Source organism: Furipterus horrens, unplaced genomic scaffold (assembly GCF_987537825.1).
Source record: "Furipterus horrens unplaced genomic scaffold, mFurHor1.1.pri manual_scaffold_5, whole genome shotgun sequence".
Lineage (NCBI taxonomy): Eukaryota > Metazoa > Chordata > Mammalia > Chiroptera > Furipteridae > Furipterus > Furipterus horrens.
In genome coordinates, this window is record NW_028327175.1 from 114,753,266 (window position 1) to 114,775,070 (window position 21,805).

The following is a 21,805-nucleotide window of genomic DNA, read 5'->3' on the forward strand; positions in this document are numbered from 1 at the left end:
GGATCCCAAGATCCCCACTACCCAAGTGTCCATGCCCATATAATCTCCTCTCCTTGAGTATGGACAGAATTTTGACTAGGTTACATAACAAAGGGGAAGGAATTTTCACATGCAATTAAGGTCCCTAATCAGTTGACTCAAGAGTTAATCAAAAGGAAGATCATCCTACATGAGCCTATCCTCACCAAGTGAGCCCTTTAAAGAAGGTGAAGTTTCAGAGATTCACCCCCTGGCCTCCAAGGAGACAGCCATGCTGTGAGTTGTCTGTGGAGAAGGGCAGCCTCTAGGAACTGAGGGCCTCAATCCAACAACCACAAGGAACTGAATTCTGTCAACAACCTGCATGAGCTTGGATGAGGACCCTGAGCCTCAGGTGAGGCTCTCCACCAGCATGGTGGTTTCAATCTTGTGAGACCCATTTAAGCCCAGCCCAGACTCTTGACCCATGGAAACCATAAAATACTAAATGGATGGTGTTTTAAGCCACTAAGTTTGTGGTAATTTGTTACACAGCAGTAGAATATTAGGATAGAAGTAGACTAACACTTTTGACCCTCAGTGGAAGTTACTGCTATCCCCTCTTACATAATCATCTTTATCTCAGTCCTGAAAAAAAAGTGGGTGCTATTAACTCCATTTGTTACAGATGAGGCTGGGGCCCAGGAAAGTGATGGAATTTAGCAAACGCTGCTTTGCTATCTGGTGCTTAAGCTAGAACTTGGCCCCAAGACCACACAACTAAAGTCCACAATCCAAAACATCCACTAAATTTTGCCTTCCTCCCACTCCCCCAGCCTTGCTTTTCAGAAACATGTTCCTTCAATGATAGATCCCAACCAAGTGTTAAAAGTTATTGAACTCCTGATTTTGACAGAAGTTAGTAACTACCTACCAAAACTAATAATAATAAATAGTATTTTTGAACCCATATGTTTTAAGCACTGGGCTATCCCCATGGGGATAGATGGATATTATTATTACTATTACTATTATTATTGAGAAAACTGAAGCATGAGAAAGTAAAGAAACTTGCCAAAGATCACATAGTCAAAAAGCTGCAGAACTAGCAGAGCCCTGCTTTTAACCATCACACTGTACTTTCCTCTGACAAAATTTTTAAATCTGACATTCTGAAATAAAATGGTGGCCAATAACAACTTGGAAATGCACATATCTTCTTCATGTTAACAGACTACAATTCACTTCAGAGGAATCGCAACTAAGTAGCTACATTAAATGAGTTCTTCTGTATAGCTGATGGGAGTAGTAAACAAGGCTGTTTATAAACATTTGATTGGCCTTCCAGGCACACGGAAGTTGGGCATGACCATGTGATCTATTTTGTCCAATGAAACATGAGCAAAAGTAACTTGTGTCACTTCCAGGTGGAAGAGTTAAGAAACTGTGATTTACCACATTCCCTACCCCTTAATGTTGTTCAAGGATATATATACAGATGTTTTCAATAGCCTGGATCCCTGAGTGTCTAGAATGGGCAATTTACTAGTCAGGATGGTTTGGGTTATGCTGTTATAACAACAATACCCAATCTCAGTGGCTCAACTCAGCAAGGTTTATGAGAACCCAGACACACATTGGTCGTGGAACATGACCAAGAATACGAGGTCTGTCCAGAAAAAGTCCAGTCATTGCTATTATAACAAAAACAGTTTGCACAGTTTGCATGACATCAGTGTAACCTGACAGCCAAGAGGGTGGACTGAAATGTGCATACATAAATAATGACAATTTTACAGTACTAGTCAGTGGGGGCTATAGATGCTGTTGAATGAGCATGTGTACTGTGTGGCCATCACATTCAAAATGACTGAGCGAGTAAAGCAATAAACCTGCATCAAATTTTGCATTAAAGCTTGAACATTCCTCTACGAAAACTATTCAGATGATTCAGAAAGCCACAGCTATGGACAACTGGTGACCGGCAGTTAATCATGACAAAGTGCTTGCTCATGCACCACGTCTCGTGCAGTTTTTTGGTGAAACGTCAAGTCACCCAGGTGACTCAGCCCCCCTAAAGCCCAAATTTTGTGCCCTGTGACTTCTGGCTTTTCCCAAAACTAAAGTCACCTTTGAAAGGAAAGAGATTTCAGACTGTCAATGAGATTCAGGAAAATACAATGGTGACTGGGAGAATTGTGTGTAGTGAGCAGCACTACTGAAAGGGATTCGAAAACTAAAACACAGGCACTCTGGATAGTGATAAGGAAAAATGCTTTATTAGGGGAAGAGTATAAATCAATAGTAAGACACAGGGAAAGGCAGAGGGGAGTTTCAGGAGCAATACATCACCAACTGAGCTATCAGCATCTGAAGTCACAGAGCAACACGCCTGGGAGAGGGAGAATGGAGTACATCACCCACCAAGCTAATAGCATCTGAAGTCACAGAGCAACACACCAGAAAGCCCTGGGGCAGCTGTCCTCCAGAGCCTTGGTGGGAACACTAGGGGTCCCAGGCTGTGCATCCACTCCATGAGTGAGGCTTCAGAGGACCAAGCCCTGATCCCTAGCTTATGTAGATTTTAATAACAATAATTATATGGAGATAATTGCTCTCTGCATGACAAGAAGCACCTGGTGGGTCCTTGGCCCCTGGGAACTGACCAGATTCCCAGAGTACTCAGAGTCACCCCCCACTTTCTAGTGTTCAAGGTCAGTACACTCTCATTTTGAGGGCTTTTTCCTTCTGGGGTCGTGTACGAAACCATGTCACCAGTTCACTTTTAGGCCTCAGAAGTACACTGTGTGAGGTCCCAAGGTGCCTGTTTTGAAGGGGACTGAGGCATCATTGTCCTATGTACAATGTGTCTTGTATCTTATATTTTTTTCAATAAATGTCTCTATCTTATATATTATGAGGATGGATACTTTCTGGACAGATCTCGTAAACTTTGCTGAGTTGAGATTGGGTATTGTTGTTACAATAGCATAACCCAAACCATCCTGACTAATAACTTGCCCTAACTAGGGCTTCTTATCAAGGGCAACAGCATTTTAAAAGTTAATGACATAAATAAAAGAGCAAATATAAACATAACCTGACACTTTGTCAGGCTAAAAAACCCAAACAAAGCCAACAGCCATAAGTTAAAAGAAACATATCATTAGGTTGAAAACAGAACTGTCAAAATAGGCACAACTGACTAATCTAGTGATTGGTAATGAACATCAGGCAAGACAGATGTTGTCATCATCATCATTTATTGTATGTCTAATTGCACATAATGTCTAAGAAAAACACAGTGTTTAAGCTCATTGTCTGTAGTTCAAAGAAGTAACTCTATTTATCCCTTCATTATGAATTTATTTATTAAGCAATCATTATGTGCCAGGCACTGTGCTGGGTGCTGGTGATACAATGATGAACAAAGCAGGCATGCCTCCCTGTCAAAGAGCATATGGGCATTGGGGGAGACAAGAATAAAAAATTATAAAGAAATACAAAATTTTTTAAGTGAAAGTCCATGAAGGGTGTAGCAAGATACTGAAATAGAGAGAAGAGACAGTCAGGAAAGGACTCTCTGTAGACATTTAAGCTAAGGCTTAAAGGGTGTTAAGAGGTTAGTCTGGAGAAAAGCAAAGGAAAACCATTCTCAGGGAACAACAGGATGGGAAAAGCTTGTTAGGTTCAAAGAACCTAAAGGAGGCCAATGTGGCTGAAAGAGGTAGAAAGGTGGGCAAGAGCTGGCAGGGACTCAAGGTATTGATTTTACTCTCCATGCAATGGGAAGCCAAAGCAGGGACCCTAAGATCGCTTTAGCTGCCCGGTAGGAAATGTACTGCTAAAGGTTGTGGGTGCGAGCAGAAAACCAGTCAGGAGGCTGCAGCCACAGCTGGCTGAGATATGGTTGGTATCCCAGGCTAAGACAGTGACAGTAAAGATGGAAAGAATAAACAAAGTTCAAAATCACAGGACTTGCTAGTGGGGAAAGAGGGAAATGTTTGATTTACTGTCCTGAACAGCTGGGTAGATGGTGGGACCACTTAAGGAATAGAGAAGGCGTGGATGGGGCACAGGGAGGAAGGGTAACAAAAAGCAAGAATTTGGCTTTAGTGTCTTTGGACATATTAAGTGCGAGATGTCCACTTTGGTGACACGTGGAAAAACCAAGAGAAACATTGGACACGTAAGCCTTGTGTTCAAAGGAGAAGTCTGTGTTAGAGATAGACATTCAGCAGCCAATAGCCAAGAAGTGGCAGCTAAACCTATGGGAACTGATGGGCTCATCTATTGGGCAATTCTAGAGAGAGCAGAGAAGTGTCAGGACTAGGCTGCGAGAACAACCAATATGTCAAAGATGATTGTGTTAAACAAGCAGAGACCTGATTATATGCCATGCTCTATCCCTCAGTCTCAGCATTATGCCAAGAGGGGGCTCAGCCTCTGGTGACTTCCAATGAACCCCCATATTCTTCTGAGACCGTTTCCAAAATCCTCCTTCCATACTTAGTGAAATGGGATTCTCTACATACTTGCCTTTTCTTCCCCAGCCAGCCTAAGCAAAAACTTTTGACTATGAGAATAAAGAAGCCTTTAGTATCTGTTCTACACTGCTACTTCCATCAACGATTTCTCATTATTCATGCTTGGCCATCTAATTTTCTTCTTTTGCCTCTTCCAGCACAGTCATAGCCTTAATTATTGACCTTTTTACTCTCCTAACACCACCTCTTTTCTCATCTCAATTCTCAGAAAGTTCTGCTCACAAGATTATCTTCTGGATCCTCACCTGAAGATAGACACTGTTTATGTGGACATCTTCCCTTCTAATATTTAATCACATTTGTCAGAGACCTCCGTGCATCAGACATTAAATTCAAACTTGACAGATCACACTTCTGGTTTCTGTTTTTCCAGCCTGTGATTAACAGGTTTAAAATCTTCACAGAGAAATCTCATCAAATTTTCACAAGGTCTGAGTGATGGTCACTCTTGCTCTCCTTCTCCTACTCAAAATGTGGCATGAAAAAGTGTTACATCATCACATTTGCAGACTGAAGCATCTTGTTCCAGGGGCCACATTTTAAAAGATGGACAAATTAACAGGAATTCAGAAAATGATTACTACCACAGGGAAGAAAATCAAAGCTACATCAAAAGGCAATGGTCAAAGAGTTAGAGATGTTCAGGCTAGAGAGAATTTTCTGGAGCAGCAGGGGTCAGAAAACCATGGCTCATGGGCCAAATTCTATCTGCCCTATGTTTTTGTAAATAAAGTTTTATTGGAACTCAGCCACGTTTACAGTTGTGAATACATGAAACACAGAGCTTATTCTTGTATTATTATTTATTAATTACTGTATTATTTTCTATGCAAACAACTGTATGCCTACTTCTGCTCCACCTGTATTTATTTACAATTATCTATGGTTGCTTTTCATGCAACAGTCACAGAGCTGAGTAACTGTGACAGAGCCCATATGGCCTGCAATGATTAAAATATTTACTATCTGGCTTATTATAGAAAAAATTTGCCAACCCAACTCTACAAAAGGAAAGGAAGGAAGGAGGGGGAGAGAGAGAGAAGAGGGGGAAATGTGGCGGTATTTAAACATTTGTTGTAAGAAAGAGGTATATGACTTGTTTGGCATGGCCCAAAATATCAAACAAGGAGAGAAATCAGAATTACCAAAGATGGAGGCTTTGCCATGTGGTATGCAACATAATCTCTTCTTCTACATTCTCCTCAAATCTTCAGTAAAACTATTGTACTGAATATTTTATCAATGCTTCTGAGGTTATATTAGTAGAGATTTATAGGAGAGGATATGATGTGCTGGCATTTGTCTTTATAAAATAGCATATTAGCCCAAAGAGATGTGGCTCCCTTCCAGGTGAACTAACCCTTCTAGGTAGGTCATAGGTGTTGGGAGGCCATCCGAGTCTTTGAAAACACAATCTAGTTTAACACCATTACTTAATCAAATTTAACACTATTATTTAGTCTAACTAACACTATTACTTAGTCTAACACTCAGCATGAACCTTGCTGACATGAAGCCATAAGAATACATTCTTTAAATTTTTCTTTCATTTCAGATCCTTTTCAGAAATTCCTAAGGCTTAACCACATGTGGAATATACCAGAAAGAAAAATAACTTCTGAACTTTGGGATTTCCCTGAGATGGTCCAAATCTATGAAAGTTTTATACAAGTCCAAATTTTTGGTACAACAACAAAAGTGAACTGTAATATAAACTATGGACTTTGGGTGACTATAATGTCTTATTGTAGGTTCATCAGTTGTAACAAATATACCATTTGTTGAGAGATGTTGGTAATGGGAGGAGGCTATGTATGTGTAGGGGTTGAATGTATGTGGGAAATCTCTGCCTTCCTCTTGCTGGGAACCTAAAACTGCTCTAAAAAATTGTCTTTAAACATTTTTTATTGATATTTAAAACAACAAGAACAATGAGAACATGTGAGCTCTGGGTTGGATCCTAGGAACTCATGGATCTTCAGCAGATGGGATATATGCACCTCACATGCTCATACCCTCGTGGGCTATTTCTGTTGCACCCAAAACTTAGTAGATTTAAAACACAATAATTTATTATTTTTCATATTTCTGTGAGCTGGTAGGGCATTTCCTCTGCTGGTCTCACCTGGCACACTTGTAGCAGCTGGAGGCACAGCTGAGCTGGAAAGTCAATGATGCCTTATGCACATACCTAGCAGCTAGTGTTGGCTGCTGACAGGGGAACCTGATTTTCTTTCCACGTGGCCTTTCATCTTCCAGGGTCCCCCATGTCCCTTGAACAGGACAACAAGAGATTACTTGGTGTTGGCTTCCAAGAGAGCAAAAATAAAGGAAGCTATAAGGGCTCTCCAGGCCTAGGACCAAATATTGGACACCATCACTTTGGACACACCCATTGGTCAAAGCAAGTCATAGGCCAGCCCAGATATGAGAGGAGAAGAATAAACTCAACCTCCCAAAGGAATGATTCACAATCACATTGCAAAGGGCATTTATGGGATATTTACCTATTTTGGAAACTACCTCACACACACACACACACACACACAAACACACACATATATACAACCCTCACTCAAAGTGCATCTACTGCCAGCCAGAACCTAAACTTGACAGTACTCAATGGAAGAATTTAGATTGTCCTACATGCCAATTCTCTTCTTGCTTAACTTCAGCCTCATCATAAGCAGACCCTATCAGAGTTTACATTGCTTGCAAAGCATTATAATCGATCTTTGGATTAATCAATAAGTATCTGAATCCATAGCAACAGCTTGTAGATAGGACATGTTTGGCTCATAGTAGTTTTTTCCTTTCTGCTAAATCATGCTGCAAGAACCATAATGAAACTTTATATTCAAAAAAAAAAGTTTTTAAACCCCAGTTAACAGGGGTTTAAAACTGTTAACAGGTTTAATGGGATGTATCTCCTAAGCCTTTCATCACAGACATCTATTATTTTTTCAGCCTACCCCTTCTCCCCTCTGTTGAGACTGTACCTCTTCCTACTTCAATCGTGTGATTCTAGTGGGAGCTACCATGTTCCCACATGACTATACCCCCCCCCAGCCATAATTGATTGGTCCAGAGTTGGGCATCTGACAAAAACAGGCCAATCAGAACTCTTCCCTTGGACTTTTGTCCTCGCTGAAACTGGAAAAAATACAATCTTCCTGTGATGACAGGAACTGTGGAGTGATAAAAACAGGAGCTTCTGTGACCACATACCTCATTGTATGGAGAAAACCATCCCTGAGTGAGAGAAAATTAAGCTGATATGCAAGGGGGCGGGGCAGATACAGAGATGGAGAGAGGTCTGGTGGTATGTAAGTCCCTAGCCCCTGGAGCCCAGCTGCATCCCTGACTTTCTGCAGAATGACTTTTGATGTCCTACCCATAGCCTGTTGGTATTTATCATTCTAGTTGTATGCACCCAAGACTGAAATACCTTGTGTTGGCCTCCTTCCCTTCCTTGTATCACTTTCACACTTTGCTATTGTCCTTCCTGGGATCATCTCCCAAATTAACCACTTGCATTCCCATCCTTGTTTCAGGGTCTACTTCAAGGGAAAACCAGACTAGAGCATGGCTTCTTTTCTTACCTACACTAGTAAGATGCAACCAAGAGTTTATTGCCACCATCTGGGATGATTCCTAAAATGTTTGTGGACTTTCCCCATGTCCACACCAGTGATTGTGTCATAAATATGTAGATTTATTAACAAAATGTAATGGTATTCTTTGGTCAGTCATCGATTTCACAGTTCCCCATGACTGATAGGTATATCAATTGTGCAAAAGAAGGTAAGAGTCAGAGATGGCTCTACTGGACTTGTGAGGACGAGTCTAGTTCAAGATGGCACTGTTGAGAGATGCTTTTGGAACTGTGGGTCTCTCAAGCCTCCATGTTCCAGAACTGAGTACCAAAACAGCTTGAAAACATAATGGCAGGACAAGATTTACTCTCCTCCATATCTTATCCTCTGAACTATACAAAGTGCTCAATAAATATTTGCTAAACAAATAATGGATTTATGCCCTGTGCAGTGTGCCTCAGTTGGTTGGAGCATCATCCCGTACACCAAAAGGTTAGGGGTTTGATTCCCCATCAGGGCACATAACTAAGTTGCAAGTTCAATCCCCAGTCAGGGCACAGATGGAGGCAACAAATCAATGTTTCTCTCTGACATCGATGTTTCTCTCCCTCTCTCTCCCTTCCTCTCTCTCCAAAATCAATAACGTATTTTTTTAAAATAATGGATTTATTCCTTCCAAACCAGAACTCACCAAAGAAAAACCAAGACACACCACAATGCAGTGACCATAAGCATCACGGTGACTATAATGAGAATTCTCTCTAGCCACTCACCTCCACTAAGTCCTGCTGATTACAGCAAACATTGCACTTTAGGGAAGTTTCAGTGGACGTGGCAGATAGTTGCATGACTGTTAGATATTTTTTTCTGTGTTTTCAGAATATAGGGATGTGTGTAGATTGTCCCCAAAAAGGGTCTAATTGATTAGTATACAATTCCCAAAGAGCCAAACCACTTAGTACAAATATTTGTTTTCCTTTGGAGAATCTACGCACCAGAAACTCAAGGTTCTCTTCAGACCAATGCTTGGCCTTGGACAGTCCCAACCCTGGTATCAACAGCAACTCTCCTCTGGGCCTGGCTATCCCAGAGGCATTATTCATTGTCACCAAGGCATCCAGGGATACAAACTAAAGATAATGATGCTTATTTATTGGCCCTCAATCGTCTGTCCCTCCCACATGCTAGAAAAAGTGCCAAGTCCGATTTGTCCATCATTGGCCTCATCAGATCAGATAATGAAACTATCAGTAGTGATTTATTATTATGCTAAAAGTAACTAACTCTGTTGGGCATTTACTATAACTAGGGACCATGCTCCACATGCTGCATTACCCAGGACAGACTAGGTTATGTCACAGTAGCAAATTAACCCCAAAATATCAGTAGCTTGGCAACAGAGGTTGACTTTTCACATTCTACATTCCCCATGGGTTAGCTGGGGACTATCCTCCATATGGTCACTCAGAGACCTAGAATGATGGAAATTTTCCATCTTACCACCAGTCTACCACAGTTACTGCAGAGGGGATGAGAGATTGGGATGGTTATGCACCAGCGTTTGAAAGCTCTGGGCTGGAAGTGATGATGCATGTGGCTTCTGCTCACAGCACACTGGTCATAAATTACAAGAAGTCTGGGAAATGAGGGGGAGCACATGTATGTCCCATGAGCAGTAAGCGTTCTAGCTGACATGCATTATCTTATCAGAGCCTCACAACCTCAGGAAATATATCATCATTCCTTCTTACACAGAAAAAAAACAAGCATAGAGAGGTTGTGAGACTTGCCCCAACGTGTCATAGATAGTAAGTGGCAGAGCCAAGATGGAAACTTCAAACTGTCAAACTGTCAAACTTCAAAACACTCAACCACAATGCTGCCTACTTACCACAAAATTCTATGAAAATCCCTTATATAGCAAGACACCTTGCTAATTAATTATAGCAAAACACCGTGCTAACAAGCCAAGTTATGCAAATACAAAATGCAACTCCCCTGACACACCACCTCCTCACCCCAAAGATTCAACCTAAGCAAATGCCTGGAACAGAATTCTCAGGCAATTTCGCAAGAGGGAAATGGATCATCTCATCTGAGCCTGACATCCAGCCTTCAGCCACCATGTCAAGACAAAAACTTAAACCGAAAACCCAGGCAGACTGTCGCCAGAAAACGCATTGGTGACATCTTTATAAAATTCACAGACCTTTCTAAAAGTGCAAAGGTAAGTGTCATCCACGCACCCACAGGAAAAGACTGACAGCAGGGGGATCTGTTAGGAGACTGTTGTCATATCTGAATGAGTGACTGAGTGAATGTGCTTCCAAGACGCTAACTCATCCAAGACTACAAAACTCAAGTCTAGCACCACCTCCTCCAGGAACCCCTCCCTGCCAAGCTTCTCAGGTTTAGGACCTGCTTCTGCACGCACCTCCATCAGGACCTTTCCACTGCACATAGCCCTTTACTTGTCTCCTAGACTCTGAGCCACACACAGACAACCTTTGAATCTGTACCTCTGTCTCCTATACAATAAATGTGGAGTAGATGGGAAGATGCTTAAGTGTGTTCAAAGCAATTTGTGAGGAATTTAATGCCCCTGTGCCCGGAAAACATGTAGCCAAGTAATAAAAATATATTCCTAACCTCACTTGTGCTGTGTGACCTTGAAGTGGTCTCTTAGCCTCTGTGAGCTATTTATTCAGCTACAAAGTAGAACCTATCTCATACATTGTAAAAATTAAGTGTAAATCAGGGATTATTCAAACCGAAGTCTATACACAAATGTTTACAGCAGCACCATTTATAACAGCCAAAGGTAGAAACAACCCAAATGTCCATCAGTCTGTGAATAGATATATAAAATGTAAAATATCCATACAGTAGAATATTATTCAGCCATATAAAGGAATGAAGCACTGATTCACACTACAATGTGGATGAGACTTGAAAACATGCTCATTGAAAGAAGCCAGACACAAAAGACCACATAGCGTATGATTCTACTTATATGCAATGTCCAGAATAGGTAAATCTAAACAGATAGAAAGCAGATTAGTGGTTGCTAGAGGCCCAGGGAGAGAGGAATGAGGAATGACTACTAATGGGTATAGGGTTTCCTTTTGAAATAATGAGAATATTCTGGAACTAGATAGTGGCAATGGTTGCACAACATTGGGAATGTACTAAATATCACTGAATTTGTACACTTGCAAATGGTTAACATGGTAAATTTTATCTTATGTGTATTTGACCACAATAATTTTTTAGAATTCTTAGGGGGAATTTTCAACTAATAAACTTCCTAAGATTTAAAAAATAATAATTAAATCAAATATATAATGCATATACCATTCCCAGCCCTCATGAGTACTTAATCCATGCTGACTGTTTTCATAACCATAATAAACAATCATTTGTTCTCCCGATAAAACAGGATGTACTGAGCAAAGGAAAACACCAATCTATTTTGTTCCCCAAATCTTTACAGCAATAGAATAAGCATGAGAATCCAAAATACTTCACACAATTTGACTTTTCTTAAAAGGGTTAAATACATATAACATAAAATGTACCATTTTAAAGTGTACAATTCAGTGGCATTAAGTGCATTCACAAGGTTGTGCAAAGATCACCACTATTCCCAGAAGTTTTTCTTCATAGAAAACGTGTCATCACGTTTTCTGCTGGGGCAGAATTATCAATTTGGACTTTGTTCAACTATAGATAAAAAAAGGGAGAAAATGGGAGCGGGCCCATGAACTCTGCGATGTGTGCATGTGAGGCACTCCCAGCACGATGCGGCTCAGGGGCCTCGGGCTGCTGCTGTCCGTTCTACTCGGTTGGACCAGCAGCCACCCCATCCCCGGGAGGAAGAGCTTCAATAAGCTGCTGTTGATCTCGTTTGATGGCTTCCGCTGGAACTACGACCAGGATGTGGACACCCCCAACATGGACCGCCTGGTGCGGGAGGGCGTGAAGGCCAAGTACCTCACCCCACCCTTCGTAACAATGACTTCCCCGTCCCACTTCACCACAATCTCAGGTAAGCTCCACTCTGCACCCAGTCCACAAATGCTGGTGGAAGGCCCTGGTATCTGTCATTCTCTGAGGGAGGACTCATTCTGGCTAAACTCTGGAAAGGCTGAGGCAGCTCCTGCAACTTGGGGTCACTCCCTGGAAGAAGCACTAACTTAGAATACCATGGAATCTCAGGAGTATTTCCAGAACCCCATGAGCTACAGAGCCCTGACTTACAGACAGAATCAGAACTAGGACTGCAGCCCCCCTAAGGGATCTCTGTGCTCACCAGGCCCACTCCACCCTCCACCCTGCCTTTTACACAGTGGCTGATGATCTTTTTTAAAAGTAAGTTATTTAAATAATTTTATAAAAATAATAAAAACTTGCTCTGACCAGTATGGCTCTGTTGGTTGGAGCATCATCCCATAAACTGATCTCTGATCAGAGCACATACCTGGGTTGCAGGTTCAGTCCCAGTCAGGATATGAGCAGGAGGTGGCTGATTGATGTTTCTCTCTCACATCAATGTTTCTGTGTTTCTCTCTCTCTTTCTCTACTTTTCCCTCTAAAATTAATGTGCATGTCCTCGAGTGAGGATAAAATAATAATAATAATAAAACTTTAAAGTTTAAAGAACTCAATTAGATCAAGCAATTACCCTGCTTAATACTGGCAAGTTAAAGGGAAACCACCAATACTCTTAGAAGAGAATACAAATTTTGTCTTTCTGTGGCCCAGGAGGCTCCTGGCCTTTCTCATCTCTTCCCCCCGAATGCTTCCCTCCATATACAAAATCCTCCTACCTGTGCCTCCACTCAGCCCCACCTGCCTCAGGGCCCTTGCCTGTTCAGGCCCTCCCAGCTCACCTGGAGCAGGTAATCCACAGGGGCAGACAGACGTTAGGCAAGCATATACACTAATACATCTAGCTACAACTCGGAGAGGCACCAAGAAGGAAGAGGAGAGTTTCTCCAGGAGAAGATGGCCAGAGTAAGTTAATTTGAAGTTGGAGAGGCAGGAAAGGGGTCTCTGAGATGGGGCAGTTGAGCTGCAAGAGAAAGAGACCTTGAATGACAACAGGAAGGAGAAGTGTTCTAGGCAGAGGGAACAGCATGTATGAGGTCTCTGTGACAAAAAGGAACATGGTTGTTCTAGAATCTTCGTGGCAAAACACTCCACAATGATAAGAAAAACAATAGCTTCCGTTTCTCCAACAAGGGCTTGATGTCAAGCGCTGGGCTAGGTGCTTTGCCTTCGCTGTCTCTAATACACAGATGCAAGGCGGTGTTGTCCCCGCTCCACAGATGAGAAAACCAGAGCTGAGTAACTGCCCGGTCACTTGGCCAGGAAGTGTGGGAGGGAGGAGCCAGGCCTGGCACCAGGGCACCCTGGCTATATAGAACTGATTTTGCCCTGTTCTGAGCTGGGAATCTGCAGACCTCTCTTGGGGACAGCGGCACAGGGAGGGGTGCTTGGAACTATGAGCCTCACTCCTATCCTGAGAGCCACTCCCTGGAGGACAAGCAAACTTGCTGGTGCCATTTTTTGGGGAAAGGGTTTTATTGCTTCCTCAGACTCTCAAAGGGGCCCTCACATCAGAAACTTAAAAATAAATTGGAACAGACACTCTGAGGGAGATTTGCTGAGAGAGATTTTCCTACATGAAAATTCTTTGAGAGGCTAGTCATTTGGGAACTATTAGCACCAGGAAGCAGAGACTAAATAGCCCTCTCCTGGAGAAAGCAAATGCCACTTCCCATCAACTTTAACTTCATAACACTTAAAAGATCTCCTGCTGGCAGACGCTGGGTCCCTAGACACAGAGAATACAATGGGCACAAAACATTATAAGGCTTGCCCGCTACTTATTTATTCCCAGGAGGGTTTTGATGAGATGATATAAACAGTGAGAGCAAATTTTAAAAATTACAAAATCACCCCAACTCCTCTACTACATTCACTGCCAGGGGAACTGGAAACAGAACAGCTCCAGAGGAGGGTAATTTGGCAACTTCCAACACAATCACAAATGCAGGAACTTTCTTATTTGGCAATAGCACTTGTGGGCCTTTATCCTACAAATACATATATACACACACATACATATACATACAGTGTAAAACCATGTACTTACAAAGTTATTCATTGCTTTAGTGTTTGTAACCACAAAAGAAAATACCCATCCAAAGTGTCTAAATAAAATATACCCATAGTATGGCATACTCAGTCATCTTTAAAAGAAAAAAAAAATGAGGAAGGTCTTGGTGCCCATAAGAAGCTATCTCTAAAATGGATTGAGTAACAAAAGCAAGATGCAAAGAATGTGGGTAGTATGCATGTATATGTGCATATAAAATATATGTGGATAAATGCACATGTAATTGTTTCCAGATGCATAGAGGACCTCTGGATAAATCAACAAGAAATCGGTAACACTGGTTCCTCCACGGAGGGGGAAAGGTAGTAGGGAGACTTTAGACTGCATGCCCTGTGACCCTTTTAGATCTTGGATCATGCAAACATATTGACTATAAAAAACAAAGTGCTATAACTCAAAATAATCTTTTACATTCACCCACTGTGGAAAAAGCGTGTTCCTGTGTCCCCCTTATTCATAACCAGACCTTCCATTTTTTGAGCAGGATTCACATTGGGTCAACTTTGAAACAGATTCGTGGACATTTGGGACCAGATGGTTCCCTGTGGTGGGGCTGTCCTGTACGTTATGGGAGGTTAAGCAGTCTCCACCATCTAAATGCCAGAAGCATTCCTTCCTCCCATTGTGACAACCAAAAATGTCTCCATACATCACCCAATGCCCCCAAGCTTAAAAAGCACTGCCTTGAGTGGTTGAGCCCAGTACTTGGCTTACGAAAATGATCATGTCCTTCAATTCTCATAACAGTGATATGAGGTCAGGACAGTTGCTCTCTTTACAGCTGAAATATTCGAGGCTCACAGAATATACAAATCTCCCCTGGGGCAGGAGCAGGATTCGAACTCAGCCTTGAACTGTTCAGACAACGGGTCCTCAATTCTTACCCCCCAGCATGACTATAGCCCTATGTTATCTTTGGTTTAAATAAGTAATCATTTCAAATCCCTTTGAATATGGCCTCAAGCTTCCAGGCAATGAGTATATACGCTGAATATGTTGTATTAATGAAGGAGAGGCCACCCCGGACCGAGCAAAACCAGTGGTATTAATCTTCATGAACTAGGCTCAAGCTGACCTCTGTCTGACTCCAATGTGGAGAAGAATCATCTGTAATAGAAAAAATAATGGATAAAAATTGGAGCTGCCAGTGACTAAAGACCTCATCGGATTCCAGGAGGTCGGCCTGATACAAACTATGATAAAAGAAGCTCTCTAGGCCCAACAACTAATTCACTGGCGTTCTTGCAAACACCTCCGGGCAATTTAACACAGGAGAGAGGCTGGCAGGGAGCTGCTGCACTGCTTCACGTCTCAGCTTCAAAGTAGAGTGGCACAGCTCCAACAAGGGCTCAGGCCTGAGAAGCCATGTGGTCACCCCTCTGAATGTCCTAGACAGAATCCAAAGAATAAGGACCAGGTGGTCCCAAGCAGGGACCAAGGCTGGAGAGGCCAGGCCCCAGGTACAGAGCCCAGGAGCGAACCCCCCTAAAACATAGCTGACTTGGCTGCCCAGGTCAGAACTCTGGGCCACAAGAGGCACAGTTTACATCTGGCAGCAGGACCTCCTCATGCTTTGGGGCTGCCCAGTATGCAAATATCTCAGCCTTCACTCAGAGTCAGGATCTCATGACCCTCATCAGCTTTCCCTGCTGCCCGGAGAGTTTTTTTAGGGTGCTCCCGTTATATGCGTTCTTTCACTGGACAATTATTGTTTGAGCATCTCCACTGGGCCAGGCAGTGGGGACAGCGGCAACTGGACACTTATGTGTCTCCAGAGTCTTTTCATCTTTCCAGGGCTTTCCCACAACACAGGCTCACATCCCATTTGCTCTCTGATCCCACAGGTCTTTGGGGTACTTGCTTCTGCTTCTCTGTAGTTCTACCAGGGAGAAGGGCAAAGAGCTGTTTACCTGGGGATCCTTCCACCTCTACTTCCTTTCTCTGACAGCTCAGGGCATCAGACAGGGGAGATTTGTTCTTAGTTACCTATGTGCCCCTTTCTCTGCACCCCAACTCCCCTATAGCTCCCATAAGGAATCAAGCTTGTGAAGCTCCAAAGCCAGAGGAAGCTCTGCTTTCTACATTTTCTCCCATGTCATCCCATCCTGAAAGCATGGAGGACAGAAGTCCTGGCTTTTTTGAGTAAGGGAAAGGCTAAAAGGACAGAGAATTTTTTTTAACTGGCTATTAATTCAAAATATCCCACCTTTTCATCTCTCCATTCAAGATCTTTTCATCCTTACAAAGAGTGTGTTTTTCCTCCAAGTATTTGCCTCTCAGTACAAGAGGGGGAGAATGGGACCTCTGTCTAGGATCGTGGCTTCCGAGTGCAGCAAGGCCTGGCTGTGGGGTATCATTTTCCCTCTAGCTCCCCAAGGCTGGGAACTGAGCAGGCCTGCGTATTCATCAAGCTTCTCCCTCCCTCATTGGCTGGTCCGTGACATCCAGCAAGATAGTTTTCTTCCTCCTACCTCCATGCCATACATACACAAAGGGAGCTGGGCCACACCACCTGAAAAATGTATTTGTTTTCTATGGCCATGAAACACATTACCATGAACTTAGAAGCTTAGAACAATACTCATGTATTATCTCTCAGTTTCCATAGGTCAAGAGTCTGAGTATGACTGAGTTTGGTCCTCTGCTCAGGGTCTCACAGGGCTGCAATCAAGGTGTTGGCTAGGCTGAAATCTTCTCCCAAGCTCACCTGACTTTTGGAAGAAGTCATTTTCTTGAAGCTAAGAACTCATGGCACCTTGCTTCCTTAAAGCCAGCAGAAGAGTGTCTTTCTACACTAGACCCTCTTTTAAGAGCTCACCTGATCAGGTCAGGCCCATCCTGGGTAATTTCCCTTTTGATTAATTCAAAGTAAACTGATTAGCAGCCTCAGTTATATCTGCAAAACTCCTTCAAATTTTCCATGTACTACTGATTAGAAGCAAGCCAAAGGTAATGCCCATGTGTAAGGGGAGAGAATTAACAAGGCCTATATATGGAGGAGAGGGGTAGGAATCTTGGGGGCTGTCTTGGATTCTGTCTACCTCAAATAGGTCCTTGATGGGGCTCAGATAACCAGAGGGTGAGCGTCAGCCTTTGTTTAAAGGCAGCAGGAAATGATATGGTGCCCCAGAGCGGAGCTCCAGAAAGCCCCCAGAATTATGGTCTAACCTCTGAGCCCCAGGGGTTAATGCAAGAGGGCAATGAGTAACCACAGAGGCTGGACTCTCCACATCACAGTGTATCACCACATTAGTATTAGACCCTTTCTGTTGCTTAGGATAAAATAATGATGAGGAGGAGGAGGAGGACAATAATTTTGAAGAAGAGTAAGAGACAAGGATAAGAAGGAGAAAGGAGGAGGCAGATAAAGAGGATTATTAATCTGAAACTAATTATGCTTATTTCCTAAGGCTTCCATAACACAAAGTGGGTGGCTTAAAACAACAGAAATGTGTTATTGAGCAGCTCTGGAGGACAAAAATCTGAAATCAAAGTTTCATTAGAGCCATGCTCCCCATGAAACCTGTAAGGAATCCTTTGTCTCTTCTTAGCTTCCTGTGGTTCACAGGCAATCTTTGATGCTTCTTAGCTTGTATGCATCACTACAATCCCCCATCCAATCCATGGAGCTCTCCCTGTGTCTCTGACTTTGCATGGCCATCGTATAAGGACACCATTCATTTTGATTGGGGGCCCATCCTACTCCAGTATGACTTCATCTCTGCAATGGCACTATTTCCACATAAGACCATATTCTGATATCCTAGGATTTAGGGCTTCAATATATCTTCTTCAAGGAACACAATTCAACTAATAACAGTCATATAATGCATAATTCATCGATAACTTCAGGTCTGGTTACATCCAGGTCCTCAAATTATGTCATCAAAATGATAGATATATCTCTCTCATTCTCTCCATTTCCCTCTCCTTCTCCCTCTCTCTTTTCTTTCTAAGAGTGACCACAAAACTCCCAAGATGACTCTCATTGGGCCAATCAGGTTCTCAGAACCAAGTGCTGTCGCCAGGGGGTGTGAAATGATGCTGAACACCCAAGCTGGGAGCACTTGCCCACTCCCAGATCAGGGTGGGGGTTGGCAAGCCCTACACAAAGAGTGTGGACTATGAGTGGTGGGCTGGTTGGTCCCCAGTGGCAAGTCAGGGATTACTATCAAGGAAGACCAAGAGAAGAAAGACTGGCATAAATGACAGAAGCCCACCACACCAGCCTGGGCCTGACAGTGCAGGAATGGGGGTTTGCAGTCTGGCAACCCAGTACTCAGTCCCAAGAAATCACAACTCTATCTGTGGGGCTGCTCACAAGGCCTGGATTTGGTGATCACACATGCACACAGACACCTTCCAGTACTGCTCCTCTGTCTCCCTGAACTCTGAGATCCCCTCAGATCTCACCAAAAGGAAAAGCCATTCTCTGAGGGTTAAGCAGCTCATAGTGCTAATTGAAACACCCCAATTCCCTCTCTCTCTTGAGAAGGCTATACTTACTGCTCCATCACTAATAATGACAATGAACATTTTTGCAATCTCAGTTTTTATTGCAAAGTGATTGAGGACTAGTAAGAGTAAGTTATGCTGTTGAAACTAAGGAAATCCTTCCAAGCAAATGGTGGGTGGGTAGGAAGCCTTATGGCAGCCATGTAAATATATTTTCTCCCCCAAGGAACTGACTGATATTAAGAAGGTATCGCCACTATGTTTCAGACAAAATATATCAAAAGCATAAGCCATGACATTATAATTTGACAATTTTAGATCTCGTCAAATGGATATGGCCCCAGGGTGAAAAGGAGATGCTCCATAACTAGACAATAGATGATGTTCAAGAATAATAAAAATAAGGTCGTCTTTGTTCAACATTTTCTCCTTCCTTGAAAGGACGCTTTATGGTAGCCTCAAGGCTCCTGCTGACCAGAAATTGTCTCTCCCAGTTCCATAACCCCACCAAGGGCAACCCCAGAACCAGAGTAACCACTCATAGTCATATAGATTGTGTACAGCACAATTCTAGGGCGTTGTTTTCATAAATAACATGTGGTCCCTGGAGGTGTACAGGGTACAACTTGCACAAATGATCAGTTGCTCACATTCCATCCCAAAATCAACCTATAAGAGGTAAAATTTCTCATAGGTGTAATCAATTATGAGTTCACCTCTCCTTCTACATGAGACAGGAGCAAAGGAAGTGTGGCCAAATGTACCTGGATGATTATTAGCACTAAATCAGAATTTCTCAACCTCAGCACTATTGCCCTTTCAGGCCAGATGATTTTTTGTCTGGGGGTGGTGAAGTGGGGGACCTGTCCTGTGCATTATAGAATATTTAGCCACATCTCTGACCTTTGCTAGATACCAGCAGTATCCCTCCCCCAGTTATGACAACCAGAACTGGCTCCAGACATTGCCAAATGGTTCTCAGGGAGGAAAATCATCACCTAGTTGAGAATCCCTGGAATAGATGTATTTCTAACAAACTCCCAGGTGACACTGACACTAATGGTCTATGGATCACATAAGAGGAAGGTTCAGCCCAAAACACTACAACAACCAAGCAAAAAAATCAGCACTGCTCTGGACTTCAAGGTCTTGTGTGAGGAGAAGCAGGAACCACTTGAGACTGAGAGTACAAGTGTATTTGTTTCCTCTGGCTGTTGTAATGAAGTACCATAAACTGGTGGCTTCAAGGAACAAAATGTCTAGAGGCCAGAAATCCAGAATCAAGGTGTCAGCAGGGCTGTGCTCTCTCCAGAGTTTCTGGGAGAGAATCCGCCCTTGCCTCTCCTGGTGGCTGCAAGCATTTCCTGGCTTGTGCCAGCATCACTTCAGTTTCTACCTCCCTGGTCACCTTCCTCTTCCTGTCTGTGTATTCTCCTCTTCTGCTTCTTATAAGGAAAGTCGTCTTTGGATTTAGAGACCATACACAAAATCTAGGATTGATCTCCTCATCTCAAGATCCCTAACTTAGTTACTTCTGCAGAGACCCTGTTTCCAAGTAAGGTAATATTCACAGTTTCTAGGGATAAAAGAAATGCAAAAGCAAGGACAGATCCTGTCTCTTTGACAGTGGCCAGTAAGTCAGGCCACAGGTAGAACTGTGTGTCAGTAGGGTTCCCAGATGGAACTCAAGGACAGCTCATCTGCTTCCAGCTCCTTGAAGAGACAGAGTTTCTGTTTCTAACTGTAGATTAAAGAAAGAGGTGGGGGTGAGAAAGCCCATTCTCTGCTGGCCTACTTCCTAAGGAATTGTGCCTCTGCCTTAGGGACATTCTCAAGTTTTATTCAAGGATAAAATGGTTTGTTGATGGCAGTAATTAAAAAGCAATGTCAAAAAGAAGCACTCATTTGCATTTACAGAGGGGCAAGAGCAAATTAGTAAAATGGGTGCACTAAGGTTTTATTTCCTCCATCCAGAAAAGGGCTGCCATCATCTGGTGCTTGTGTTGGAGTCAAGCCTTATTTCTATCGCAGGAGCTAATAAGGTGTTAAATTTCTATTGGTGCGCTGGGACACCTGTTCTTATTTCAATACGTTTTTTATGTTATCAATGGGTGGTTACTCAGGGTTGTAGACTTGGGGTGAATATGGTTTTGAGACTAAATGGGACTATTTTCCATCAGTGTCTTGGCTGTGATTCTGAATGAGCTTGTCTGCTCAAGATGGGAGCATTGGGTTGATTTAAGGTGGTTGGTTGACTTGATTTGGCAGCTGTCTGTTCTTCCTCAATGATTTTATCCTAGGTGGTTAATAGGACATTTTCTTCTTTGGTTTTGGGAATCTGAACTTAATGAAGATACATCTGTAGCTTATATGGTAGATCAGTTCAAAGGAATTAGCAAATGACATATAGTACGTCCTCAAATTATTGTTAAGTAAGTGAATGCATGAAAGTGTGTCAATCCCCTAATGGACTATTTGCAAAAACATATACTGTTCCATGTGAAAAATTAGTAGGTAGAAGGTGAGGAAATGTTGGGGGTTGTGTGTTTTTTTCCCAAATTGACTTTGGACTAAATCAAGTCCTGCTCTCTGTTCAAATCATACCTGGCCATCTGCAAATGGGGCAGAAGGTGGGAATGGGGTTTATTCAATTATATTCAACAACCATTTGTTGAATGCCTACTAAGAGTAAAGCCGTAATATTCTTTGTGCCAGGGAGATACCAAAATAAATGAGGTGCTGCCCTACTCTCTGCCATGTGAGTGAAAAATGGTTATAAGAAACAGAAATCCATTCATGCTAGCCCAAGGGGAAGGACTGCATTGCAAGGATCTAATGAGAAAACTCATGAATATGAGAACCAAATTAGAGGCAATCAGAGAATGGAAACTTCCTCTTTCTGGCTCTCAGAAGCCCAGTGGTCTTTCTCATCAGCCCCATTCTTATCTCTGCTTCTCTCATTCACAACCGTCTTTCTCTTTTTGCTCACGGTCAACCATTGTAGACAGCAGAGCTCACCACCAGCTGATTAGCTACTGTGTCCCTTGGTTCAGGTCTTGAGAGAG

General features: G+C 42.7%; 1 protein-coding gene across 1 annotated transcript in view; it reads left to right on the forward strand.

The window, feature by feature from the left end:
* The first annotated feature begins 11,867 nt into the window (after positions 1 to 11,867).
* The window catches only part of LOC150009310 (ectonucleotide pyrophosphatase/phosphodiesterase family member 7-like), a 28,942-nt gene continuing 19,004 nt past the window's right edge, over positions 11,868 to 21,805 (forward strand). Inside the window, exon 1 of the mRNA XM_090277052.1 lies at positions 11,868 to 12,149. Coding sequence (XP_090133178.1) covers positions 11,903 to 12,149 — 247 coding nt within the window. The 5' untranslated portion in view covers positions 11,868 to 11,902. The remainder of the gene's footprint in view (positions 12,150 to 21,805) is intronic.